The following is a 13,931-nucleotide window of genomic DNA, read 5'->3' as shown; positions in this document are numbered from 1 at the left end:
CCAAGAGTAAAAAAGCTACAGGCCCTGACAGACTTTATAGCGAATATCTGGAAGACACTGCCCAAATACTAACGCCAATGTGGACAAAACTCCACAATAAGTGTATAGAAACAGCCTCCATTCCGGAACAGTGGAGACAGTCAACAGTAAAAGTGCTTTATAAAGGAAAAGGACACCCCCAAGGACCCTAGCAAATACAGAGGCTTAGCCCTTGAAAACTTACCTTTCAAAGTGTTCACGAAAATAATAACAGAAAGCATTAAGCAAATAATCGACAAACACCTCCCCGAAAGCCAAATGGGATTCAGAAAGGGAAGATCAACTCTGACAGCAATAGGACTCCTGCTAAAGAGCGTATGGGAAGCCCTTGAAGACAGATAAAAGTTCTATGTAGTATTCATAGATTTTACAAAAGCCTTTGACTTTATAAACAGAAAATTAATGACCAAAAAACTAGAGGAAACCCTGGGAAAAAACAACATCTGGACACGAATTATAAGCGCAATACTGCAATGGAACGAAGTAAGAATATCAGACAATCTCTCCCTATCGGGCCGCTACTCCAATCAAACGGAGTACTACAGGGAGACCCACTGAGTCCTCTGTTATTTATCCTTGCAGCGGAAGAATACCCCAAAGGGAGGGTGTAGTCTCATATGCATATGCAGACGATATTGTAATAGGTGCAAAGAATATTGCAAAGTTACAAGAAGCGATAAACGATATTTAAGATTGGTGTGTCGAACACGGCTTCGAAATAAATGTGGCGAAAACAGAAATGATGGTACTCAGAAATGGAGGAAGAACACCTGCATCAGCTGGGATCTTCATACGAGAGAGAAAACTGAAGATTGTACCGGACTACAAGTACCTAGGGGTCACAACACAAACAACTGCAAAATGTTTCACAAAACATGTAACAGAGAAACAATGCAAGCAATAATGGCAATATATGAAATACAATACATCAGATCCCTTAGCCTAGAGACAGCAATGGCACTATTCACAGCCAAAATCTTCCCAATACTGACGTACGGCATAGAAATTATTGGACCACATCTTACAGTGAACAACCTAACAACACTAGAAAGAGTGAAGGCGACCTATATAAAGAAAGCAATAGTAGTGTCCAAAATAACACGATCGAGACTTGTATACCTGCTGGCGAGGGAACCCTTCCTCATTGAAGACTTTCGGACAACCCTGATGCTACCCAATAGCAGCGCCTTGGAAAGTCTACTTAAAACATTGAAGGAAAAACGGCAAGACGTACCTCCAGAATTTTACAGCACAGGTGCCATGATTGACCGAACATGGACAAAGGAAAACTTAGAAATGAGACACGTGTTCACCAGATTGGCAGTCCATGGTTTCCACCACCTTATTTGCAACAACACGTCACATCATGAACCAAACGAAATGTGTGAGTGTAAACTGTGTCACCAAATTTGCAAACGTTACCATATAGAGCTCTGTGCCAAAAGGACACGAACAATAAGTGATATGCAAATCACAATATGCGAAATTTCTAATTTATCTTATTATTATCACTGTACATTGAATTTGTAAGGCTATTTGGCTGCAATAAACTTACTATTATATTTCATCGAAGGAAATTTTAATGGTAGGAAGTACAGCATGTTCGTGCCAGAAACATTAGGTCTGTTATTGGAAGAAATACCTTCAGGAACAAGGAACAGAATGTGGTATCAACACGACGGGTGTAAGGCCTATTTTTCGCTGATGGCTAGAAATGAGTAGCAGGGACGATTCCCACATCGTTGGATTCGACGAGGAGATGTGTGGCGGCCAGCTCGTTCGCCAGACTTGACGCCTCTGGATTTTTCCTTGTGGTGATTCGTAAATTGTTTATAAAGACGTTGCAACTAAACCTGAAGATATGCAAGAGAGAATTGTCAGAGCATGTGCTTCAATAAGTGTCGATGTGATAAGGAATACCACTCAACCCACGATTAGAAGATTGCAGCACTACATTCATACCAATGGCCATCACTTTGAACACCTTCTGTAAATGGACGTTCATGCCACCTTTTTGACCTTCGTTGACCCCTACAAAGACCTTACTGTTAAACATCATTGGATTCGTCTCGATAGCCGCTATCAGAAAATAAGTACCAAACTATAACATCCCGTTTATATATAAAAAAAAGTTGACTTTCATATCTCTGACGCGACCCCACCTAGAAACAAAAAACCAACGTCACATTATGGCCCCCGATGTCCCATGTAACTTTTGTCCCACCAACGTTTCAGCTACTATCATACTTCCGGAGTTATTCTAGGTGGCAATAGTTAATGACTCACCCTGCATATCATGTTGAATGGAGACTCCTGGTGTTAATGTTTTGATATTAATAAAACATTTTAACTGTCAATATGACACCTCAAGTTCATACTTTTGGACTATGTACAACCCTGAGGGATGGTATTAATTCACCTTTGTGCCACTGTTTCGTGGTTATTTTATTGAGAGTAGTGGATACATTGGAAGGAAAGATTTGCGTTTTTTCTCAGTGTTGCCCCTTGTTGCTGTTTGTCGGCAGAAGGCAGTCAGTGAGTCTTATATAATGGGATCAGCATCTCCAGGAAGTTGAACAGTTTCATGAATGTGTTGCCACGGTCAGCTGAGTGCTTTTGTCGGCTAGAACTGGTGCCTGCCCTTACTGAGGACAGAGACCACCATGCCTCAACTGCTCTCCCCAGAGAGAAACTTAGAATGGCATTTTTTGAAATTTCTAAGTGGACGTCAAAAGATGGGACGCCATGGCACCACCTGAGCAGCATGAGAATGTCAGTTGCTTATCCTCCAAATTTATAGTGTATAGAGTCACATAAGTCACCTCTGGCACCATTCTTGGATCGAAGATGACGATCAGTAGGTTGTACATCAGACCACTATCAACCTCTTGTTTGTTTCACCAGGAGTGGGATGTTTATGTTGTGTTCCTCTCTTTTTTTCGTGAAAAAAGAAATATTCTCTTTCGTCACTTTGGCAATAGCATTGAGTCATCCCCTACGCTTGGGGATTTTTTAATTACTTTTTTAAATTGGAAGCTGAGGACGTAGAAGAAGTTTCTAGGCTATTCATCTCATGGCTGCCATGTGGTGCTGACTGGCGCACCCTAACTTGCTTTTGGCGGAAATGTCAGTGCTGCAGTTGTGGTGCTGCGATCCGTATTCGGTGCAGATAAATCCTATGACACAATATTTGTTCCCCAATAGTGATGCTGTTTCCCGTCAGGGTACCTAATCACACAGCTACCGTCGTTCAGGACTAATTTTGTGAGCATGAGGGTAAACTGCCGCATCTCTCCTGCCCACGACAGTCACCACATCTTCGTGCACTGCTCTGGAGAGAAAGGTGTACCATCGCTATCCACTCCATCTCCGTTGCCTGAAGTTACCATTGTTTTGCGGGCCCCGATAACATGTTCCATGCAGGATGGGATCGACGCGTATAAGGCGCGAATGGCGTCCCGTTGCATAGCCATCCACGCTGCGTTCACCTGGTTACATAGCTCATCTGTGGTGGTCTGCATTGGGCCACAGCGCTGCAACCTTCTTTCACCATATCCCAATGGTATGAGATTTGCTCCAAAATGCTACAGGACCTGCGGTCATCCATTTCGAGACGACTGGAAGCTGTTTTGGATGCCAACAGGTTTACTCCACCGTATTGAGCATCGTAATGTGTTAAGTTTATGGTGTTACTGTTGTGGACTGGCAAGACCGCCAATCCACTAGGAGGAAGCCGAAAGGCACGCGTTTAAGCTCACGCAGACTGGCGTGAAGTCTGGAACAGGACACGGAAATGAGAATAGCCAAAAACGTACGTAGCTGCTGGAATACTTAACTTTAATCCATAATTGGTGAACATCGCTCGTGACGGTACATGTTTTACAGCATCAATAGTAACTGGTAATGGCGCCTTGCTAGGTCGTAGCAAATGACGTAGCTGAAGGCTATGCTAACTATCGTCTCGGCAAATGAGAGAGTAATTTGTCAGTGAACCATCGCTAGCAAAGTCGGCTGTACAACTGGGGCGAGTGCTAGGAAGTCTCTCTAGACCTGCCGTGTGGCGGCGCTCGGTCTGCAATCACTGATAGTGGCGACACGCGGGTCCGACGTATACTAACGGACCGCGGCCGATTTAAAGGCTACCACCTAGCAAGTGTGGTGTCTGGCGGTGACACCACAGTTACCATATTTTTTGTCCGCTATCTGCACATATAGCAGAACTTAAGCATTGTCAACAACCAGAACATCGGAAGTGTCATTCAGAAGACGCGCTTGTCTGCTGATGTACTCTCACCTGTACACAGAAATTGATGCAGTGTGGGAAATATTAGAATACACAAATGTTTTTTATTGAATTTTGTACTCTTACAACTGTAATGAAAAGTTGTAACAAAATTATTCTACATGTGTATTAATCATTTTCCTTTATTTAGAGGTTCGAAACAACGCTAAAGTGATGTATAAGTTTTCTTGAATACAGTGCAAGGTTACATAAATGCATGATAAACTGATAGACCGCACCGACTACAGTCACCAGGAAATATCGGTGAGGTGCAGAGAACTGGCGTGGTGTCAGCAAACAATGTGTTCATACTGGACCACTGTAGGCTTCTTAATGTGAGGGATCGGAGATACGTCCAGCAAAGAGCACCGCCCTCGTCTTTTGATCCAGTATGTAGAAAAGAAAAGGATGGTCTGCCTTGAAAAAGATCGGTGGTGGAGGCGTTGTAATTACACTTGGCGCTGGGACAAAATGAACACCTGCAACAGATAAATCAACATTTCAGATTCCGTGTAACTCAATAATTTACCATACCTAATTGCATTGATGGCTTAAAACTTGTTTTTATTTTTTATTTTGTACCCAAGTACAGATCTACTTTACTGGCCATTAAAATTGACACACCACGAAGATGACGTGCAACAGACTCGAAATTTAACAGACAGGAAGAAGATGCTGTGATATGCAAATGATTATCTTTTCAGAGCATTCACACAAAGTTGGCGCCGGTGGCGACACCTACAACATGCTGACATGAGGAAAGTTTCCAACCGATTTCTCATACACAAACAGCAGTTTACCGGCGTTGCCTGGTGAAACGTTGTTGTGATGCCTCGTGGAAGGAGGAGAAATGCGTACCATCACGTTTCCGACTTTGATAAAGATCGGATTGTAGCCTATCGCGATTTCGGTTTATCGTATCGAGACATTGCTGCTCGCGTTGGTCGAGATCCAGTGACAGTTAACGGTTCAGGTGGGTTCAGGAGGGTAATACGCAACGCCGTGCTGGATCCTAACGACCTCGTATCACTAGCAGTCGAGATGACAGGCATCTTCTCCGCATGGCTGTAACGGATCGTGCAGCCACGTCTCGATCCCTGAGTCAACAGATGGGGACGTTTGCAAGACAGCAACCATCTGCACGAACAGTTCGACGACGTTTGCAGCAGCATGGACTATCAGCTCGGAGACCATGGCTGCGGTTACCCTTGACGCTGCATCACAGACAGGAGCGCCTGCGATGGTGTACTCAACCACGAACCCGGGTGCACGAATGGCAAAACGTCATTTTTTTCGGATGAATCCAGTTTCTGTTTACAGCATCATGATGGTCGCATCCGTGTTTGGCGACATCGCGGTGAACACACAGTGGAAGCGTGTATTCGTCATCGCCATACTGGCGTATCACCCGGCGTGATGGTATGGGATGCCATTGGTTACACCTCTCGGTCACCTCTTGTTCGCATTGACGGCACTTTGAACAGTGGACGTTTCATTTCAGATGTGTTACGACCCGTGGCTCTACCCTTCATTCGCTCCCTGCGAAACCCTACATTTCAGCAGGATAATGCACGACCGCATGTTGCAGGTCCTGTGCGGGCCTTTCTGGATACAGAAAATGTTCAACTGCTGCCATGGCCAGCACATTCTCCAGAGCTCTCACCAATTGAAAACGTCTGGTCAATGGCGGCCGAGCAACTGGCTCGTCACAATACGCCAGTCACTACTCTCGATGAACTGTGGTATCGTGTTGAAGCTGCATGGGCAGCTGTACCTGTACACGCCATCCAGGCTCTGTTTGACTCAAGGCCGTTATTGCGGCCAGAGGTGGTTGTTCTGGGTACTGATTTCTCAGGATCTATGCACCCAAATTGCGTGATAATGTAATCACATGTCAGTTCTAGTATAATATATTTGTCCAATGAATACCCGTTTGTCATCTGCATTTCTTCTTGGTGTAGCAATGTTAATGGCCTGTAGTGTATAACAGAATTGAAATTAAACTGAAAGAGAGTCGTTGCACTTTATAAACCCTACAAATAGTCGTCACTGCTAATTACTTTCAGCTATCACAAGGTGATCGCTTATAATGAGAGCACTGAAGAGTTTGACCGCAACTAAAACTCGTTTACTTATTTTCCGTGTTCTTTCAAACAAGTTTCTTTTTCAAAACTTTGCCTTGATATTAACTGTAAACAGACGTTATTGGTAGCAAGCTGCGCCAAGTTGGTGGTTTTTCAGCACCTGGCGCTCCTGCTTCACGACGCCACTGTCCCTGACACCGTCCGCTTAGCCCCTAAAGTGGCCCGATTAATTTCAGCGCGTTGGTCGCACAGAGCAGAAATCGTTCCATTGCTGTTCAGCATCCAACATACACCATAAGGAGCGTTACAGACAATGGTAGGCACTCCTTTCAGAATGATACGCTGGCAGATATTAATCCGGAGATTCTCATGTGCATCACCTGCTTGCAGCACCTACCTTCTTTGAAGAAAGCTTTTCATGTGCCATAAGCGTACCTCTACGCATACCTATAACTACTGATAGCCTTGGGAGAGCCAGTCCTGACAAAACTCTACCATCTAGTGAGCAAGATGTATGAGACAGGCGAAATACCCTCAGACTTCAAGAAGAATATAATAATTCCAATCCCAAAGAAAGCATGTGTTGACAGATGTGAAAATTACCGAACTATCAGTTTAATAAGTCACAGCTGCAAAATACTAACGCGAATTCTTTACAGACGAATGGAAAAACTGGTAGAAGCCGACCTCGGGGAAGATCAGTTTGAATTCCGTAGAAATGTTGGAACACTTGAGGCAATACTGACCTTACGACGTATCTTAGAAGATAGATTAAGGAAAGGCAAACTTACGTTTCTAGCATTTGTAGACTTAGAGAAAGCTTTTGACAATGTTGACTGGAATACTCTCTTTCAAATTCTAAAGGAGGCAGCGGTAAAATACAGGGAGCGAAAGGCTATTTACAATTTGTACAGAAACCAGATGGCAGTTATAAGAGTCGAGGGACACGAAAGGGAAGCAGTGGTTGGGAAGGGAGTGAGACAGGGTTGTAGCCTCTCCCCGATGGTTTTCAATCTCTATATTGAGCAAGCAGTAAAGGAAACAAAAGAAAAATTCTGATTAGGTATTAAAATCCATGGAGAAGAAATAAAAACTTTGAGGTTCGCCGATGACATTGTAATTCTGTCAGAGACAGCAAAGGACTTGGAAGAGCAGTTGAACGGAATGGACAGTGTCTTGAATGCAGGGTATAGGATGAACATCAACAAAAGAAAGCCAGGATAATGGAATGTAGTCGAATTAAATCGGGTGATTCTGCCGGAATTAGATTAGGAAATGAGACCCTTAAAGTAGTAAAGGAGTTTTGCTATTTGGGGAGCAAACTAACTGATGATGATCGAAGTAGAGTGGATATAAAATGTAGACTGGCAATGGCAAGGAAACCGTTTCTGAAGAAGAGAAATTTGTTAACATCGAGTATAGGTTTATGTGTCAGGAAGTCGTTTCTGAAAGTATTTGTATGGAGTGTAGCCATGTATGGAAGTGAAACGTGGACGATAAATAGCTTAGACGAGAAGAGAATAGAAGCTTTCGAAATGTGGTGCTACAGAAGAATGCTGAGGATCAGGTGGGTAGATCACATAACTAATGAGGAGGTATTGAATAGAATTGGGGAGAAGAGGAGTTTGTGGCACAACTTGAAAAGAAGAAGGGACTGGTTGGTAGGACATGTTCTGAGGTATCAGGGGATCACAAATTTAGCACTGGAGGGCAGCGTGGAGGGTAAAAATCGTAGAGGGAGACCAAGAGATGAATACGCTAATCAGATTCAGAAGGATGTAGGTTGCAGTAGGTACTGGGAGATGAAGAAGCTTGCACAGGATAGAGTAGCATGGAGAGCTGCATCAAACCAGTCTCAGGACTGAAGACCACAACAACAAGCGTACCTCAGGGGGCTGCAATGCGTTAACTATGCAATGGGAAAAGGCCTCCATCTTCATTATCTTGGTATTTGAGCAACGTCTCTGCTCACATGATAGATACAAAATACGTATGCATATTGATATTTTTCACTACAGTTGGTATCTAGTGCAGAGTCCAGTAGCTGCTAAGATAATAAGAACTAATAAACTTTTATAATGCACCAAGATTGTTAAATCTCTAGAGTGATGTTCTCACTCTGTAATGGAGTTTGTACTGACATGAAACTTCCTGGCAGATTAAAACTGTGTGTAGACCGAGACTCGAACTAGGGCAGGTGGTCTATAAGCTGAGTTACCCAAGCACGACTTACGACCTGCCTCACAGCTTCTTACCTTCAAAACTTAACAGTTCTGGAAAACTTGCAAGACTAGCACTCCTGGAAGAAAGGGTATTGCGGAGATGTGGCATAACCACATGCTGGGGATAATTTCCTCATATTTTTGGACCACTGTCGTATGATAGTATTTTTAACGAGATCTCCGCCATTTGAACGTACAGACTTCTTTATTTAATCATGATTTTGGCTTTAAGTCGTCAAGATCTATTGAGCTGAATGTACCAGCGTGTAGATAAGTGCAAAGTCATAAAAATGTATGGCAGACGGGTAACAAATATGTTTTCGAACGATAAAACGATTGAGCCACAAATGAGCATCAATACACTCTTTACGCTTGCAGTGAACATGGTCAGAAAATATACTATGGATTTTACTGGTTTACTATCAGTAACTTCAAATTACTCTTGCAACATTCGTCTACCATCTATTTTGATCTCTTTGCTATATACCAATAGAGTTAAATGCAACACATTCCTCACACGACCATCTGGCTGTCTGGAACCTGGAAGACAAATAATCACGTTGAGCAGTTGGTACATTTTAGTGATACGTAATCCACAACTTGCCAGCTGAATTGCAAGATCAAAACTTTCGTCTTTTACAGCTGAAATTTATTCTTGAGTGCAGACATGTTCCGACTATTCATGTTAGGCATCTTCAGTGGTCTACAATAAATATAAAATTATCTAATTATATACAGGGCTATTACAAATGACTGAAGCGATTTCATAAATTCACTGTAGCTCCATTCATTGACATATGGTCACGACACACTACAGATACGTAGAAAAACTCATAAAGTTTTGTTCGGCTGAAGCCGCACTTCAGGTTTCTGCCGCCAGAGCCCTCGAGAGCGGAGTGAGACAAAATGGTGACAGGAGCCGAGAAAGCGTATGTCGTGCTTGAAATGCACTCACATCAGTCAGTCATAACAGTGCAACGACACTTCAGGACGAAGTTCAACAAAGATCCACCAACTGCTAACTCCATTCGGCGATGGTATGCGCAGTTTAAAGCTTCTGGATGCCTCTGTAAGGAGAAATCAACGGGTCGGCCTGCAGTGAGCGAAGAAACGGTTGAACGCGTGCGGGCAAGTTTCACGCATAGCCCGCGGAAGTCGATGAATAAAGCAAGCAGGGAGCTAAGCGTACCACAGCCGACGGTTTGGAAAATCTTACGGAAAAGGCTAAAGCAGAAGCCTTACCGTTTACAATTGCTACAAGCCCTGACACCCGGTGACAAAGTCAAACGCTTTGAATTTTCGTAGCGGTTGCAACAGCTCATGGAAGAGGATGCGTTCAGTGCGAAACTTGTTTTCAGTGATGAAGCAACATTTTTACTTAATGGTGAAGTGAACAGACACAATGTGCGAATCTGGGCGGTAGAGAATCCTCACGCATTCGTGCAACAAATTCGCAGTTCACCAAAAGTTAACGTGTTTTGTGTAATCTCACGGTTTAAAGTTCACGGTCCCTTTTTCTTCTGCGAAAAAAACGTTACAGGACACGTGTATCTGGACATGCTGGAAAATTGGCTCATGCCACAACTGTAGACCGACAGCGCCGACTTCATCTTTCAACAGGATGCTGCTCCACCGCACTTCCATCATGATGTTCGGCATTTCATAAACAGGAGATTGGAAAACCGATGGATCGGTCGTGGTGGAGATCTTGATCAGCAATTCATGTCATGGCCTCCACGCTCTCCCGACTTAACCCAATGCGGTTTCTTTCTGTGGGGTTATGTGAAAGATTCAGTGTTTAAACCTCCTCTACCAAGAAACGTGCCAGAACTGCGAGCTCGCATCAACGATGCTTTCGAACTCATTGAATCATTTGTAATAACCCTGTATATTTTGATGTGACGTATGTGGTGATTTTTGGATTTGTGTATCTCTAGCTATTTCTATTTACAGTTATCTGTTTGTGTTTTCCACTCACATTCATTTTTGTGATCTGTTCATCCAGTCGTCTGTAGTTTTATACGTGCTAAAAGCACATGGCATAGGTTTCTTCAAGTAAATACTTCTCTCCACATAACCTATACTGCAGAAAACTGCACATGTTTGCACTGCTCTTGGTCATATGCTAAGAGTCATGCAGAGTGAAATATGGTGCTGGGATGGGTATGGGGGAAGGGTGTGTAGTGGAGCACTGTCTGTGTGTGTGTTTGTGTGTTTGAGTACGTGTGTGTGAGTGAGTGCGTAAATTTTATTCATTATTTATTTAAGTGTTTAACATCTTTTCATGTTAGACTGTGGATTAGTTTGAATATTGATATTCTGTTGTCGTTCTTTTTGTCATTGAGAAAATTTTCATTTTTATTCATGGCCTTCTGTATTAAATATTCTTCCAGTATAGTGAGAATTCCCTTCTTTTTGTTGTCGTGGCCCAAGATTGGAATTATATTTTAACTAAAGTTCAGTCTTGATCACAACACTTATGTCTCAATAAGTGTCTTATTGAGACATAAGTGTTGTGATCAAGACTGAACTTTAGTTAAAATATAATACTCTATTGATCACTGTTTCCAAAAATGTTTACCAAAATTGTACAAGATTGGAATGTCTATTTTATCTCAGTGTGATGGTGATTTTATTTTATTAGATATTCAGCATATGTGAAGTACATACATCCATTCTTCGGTGCTCTTATGTGTTCTTTGTAGCTGATGTTAAAATTTCTTGCAGTCATCTCAATATATTTAGAGTTGCAGCTGTTTTATGTTAATTCGTATATACCTGAACTGTTGTATTTATCTTTCTTTTCTGTCACAACTTCTGTTGTATTGTGCTATTTATCTTTAAGGATATATTAATTTTATGTTTTTTGAAGACGTTACTAATTTTATGTGTGAGCTGATTGTTGTATGTCATGGTATGCCATTTTTAGTTGTGAGCTCTCTTTTCTGGCGTGAGTGTCCATTGTGTGTTATTGTCCACGTATTTTGGAAAAACAGGGTTACAATCACCATAATGTTTATATAACTAGAGGTCACAATTTTCTAATAATAAGGGTGAGTTTTTGGTTTCTTCTTGGGCAGCATGTTACTTACCAGTTGCTGCAGCAGCCTCTGTGCCCTCTTCGTTAACCTCTATGAAAGCTTTGTGGAACACGTCGTCCACTTTAAGTCGTTTCTTGCTAATTCCAGAAAAATCTGCGTCGTCATCATCGAACATATCAGTCATTCCCAGCTGAAATTGAAACGACGTTTAGCTTAAAACAAGATTTCCTTGTACATTGTTTCTAGATTCCTTAGATAATATACGTTATCGGAAATTACAATAACAGTTCTAATTGCAATCACCAGATGTGTTGAAAAAAGTACTAAGAAATTTCTGACTGTGACAGACTGGTCAGTAGATAATAACTCTAACTTTTGGAAGAGATAACGAATGAAATTAATACGATATTCACCACCAAATATGTTGTAACTTCTTAGCAGCGCGTCTACAATCCCTCTGAACCACGCCTGTTCGTAATTTTTATACGACCAAAGAGGGCATAAATTGCTCCTAATGATGGCACATTAAGAACATGAATAGTTTGGTTTTTTCTCAACAAGAGCAGCAGAAATACTGGTGTTCAGTTTGAACCCTGTTGTTGCCTAATTTGGGTAGCAGCAATATTACATACAGAAGTGCTTCAAATTTATTGTAATTACGGAAGATCTTCTGTCTGGGTATGGGGCGGCTTCCCCGCGCCTATGTAATTCGGGTGGTAGCTAGCAGATAGCTCCATACATGACACATTGTTCTACCACGACAGATGTGTTCTTACGATGCAGCAGTTCCCAGTAGGTAGTTACGACTGCGGCCGAAAGGTGTCAGCATCTTACCGACCATGAAATAATGAAGTCAAAACGAGTATTCTGGAAATGAAACTTCCTCTGCCGTGAATATTACGACTTCTGTTAATTATCGTTGATTCAATATAATATAATAAATAAATACTGTTATGTCCATTGACGGAATATACGTTAGCATGAAAACTATGTATGTACAGAGTGTGAGTAGTATGCTCAGGGGAAGGTTTGTAAAGTGCAACTAGTCAGTTTATGGAACGGGGGGGGGGGGGGGGGGGGGAACATGAAACATTTTAGGATAATTCAGTTATTTATTGAGTGATATATTATGGTATCTGTGAATTTATAAATTTGTTCTTTTAATAAACTGCTTATCAAAATGCTTAAGTTGTGATTGGTTAAATGTAAAAGTCACGGGGTTGCGCGGTCTAATACTGTTATCAGATCGGCTATGATGTATCTCAGCCAGAGGACAATACTTTCGCGCGTATATTGTGGGCCAGAGAATTGTTTTGTTAAGATTAGATTAGATTAGTACTTGTTCCATAGATCATGAATACGACACTTCGTAATGATGTGGAACGTGTCAGGTTAATAAAAGGTGTCTATACAACTTATTACATTACACATAGTATTACATGACACTTAATATTTTTATTTTTTATTTTTTTTGGGAGGGGGGTTGGGGTAATTACCCACTTACTATATCCAAAAATTCATCTAATGAGTAGAAGGAGTTGCCATTCAGAAATTCTTTTAATTTCCTTTAAAATGCTATATGGCTATCTGTCAGACTTTTGATGATAATTTACCCCCTTCTGAGCCAAAGTTAGATTTAACCTTGAGTAGTGAAGATCATCCTTTCTCCTAGTGTTTTAGCCATGTACACTGCTATTACTTTTGAATTTGTTCAGATTATTAATAACAAATTTCATAAGTGAATATATATATATTGTAAGGCTACAGTGAAGATCTCTAGCTCTTTAAATAAGTGTCTGCAGGATGATCTTGGATGAGCTCCAGTAATTATTCTGATTACATGCTTTTGTGCAATGAACACTCTTTTACTCAATGATGAGGTACCCCAGAATATGATGCCGTGCAAAAGCAGAGAATGAAAATAGGCATGGTAAGATAATTTACTGAGATGTATATCGCTAAAATTTGCAATGACCCTAATAGCGTAAGTACCTGAACTCAAACGTTTCAGCAGATCCTCAGTGTGTTTTTCCCAGTTCAACCCCTCATCAATGCATACACCTAGAAATTTTGAATATTGTACCTTAGCTAACGAATTCTGATCGAAGTCTATATTTATTAATGGTGTCATTCCATTTACTGTGTGGAACTGTATATACTGTGTTTTGTCAAAGTTTAATGAGAGCCCATTTGCAGAGAACCACTTAATGATTTTTTCAAAAACATCGTTTACAATTTCACCAGTTAATTCTTGTCTGTTGGG

The 13,931-nt window shown here is 41.6% G+C and overlaps 1 protein-coding gene across 2 annotated transcripts in view; it reads right to left on the bottom strand.

Annotated features, from left to right (window-relative positions):
• Positions 1-4,366: 4,366 nt before the first annotated feature.
• The window catches only part of LOC124777056 (serpin B6-like), a 51,454-nt gene continuing 41,889 nt past the window's right edge, over positions 4,367-13,931 (bottom strand). For both annotated transcript variants that reach the window (XM_047252327.1, XM_047252328.1), the window contains exons 7-8: positions 11,720-11,858; positions 4,367-4,800 (exon numbers count right to left, since the gene is read on the bottom strand). In XM_047252327.1, coding sequence (XP_047108283.1) covers positions 4,652-4,800; positions 11,720-11,858 — 288 coding nt within the window. In that variant the 3' untranslated portion in view covers positions 4,367-4,651. The remainder of the gene's footprint in view (positions 4,801-11,719; positions 11,859-13,931) is intronic.

Source organism: Schistocerca piceifrons, chromosome 2, assembly GCF_021461385.2.
Source record: "Schistocerca piceifrons isolate TAMUIC-IGC-003096 chromosome 2, iqSchPice1.1, whole genome shotgun sequence".
Taxonomy (NCBI): domain Eukaryota; kingdom Metazoa; phylum Arthropoda; class Insecta; order Orthoptera; family Acrididae; genus Schistocerca; species Schistocerca piceifrons.
The sequence above is the reverse complement of the archived record's forward strand: the minus strand, read 5'-3'. Positions and strand labels throughout refer to the sequence as shown.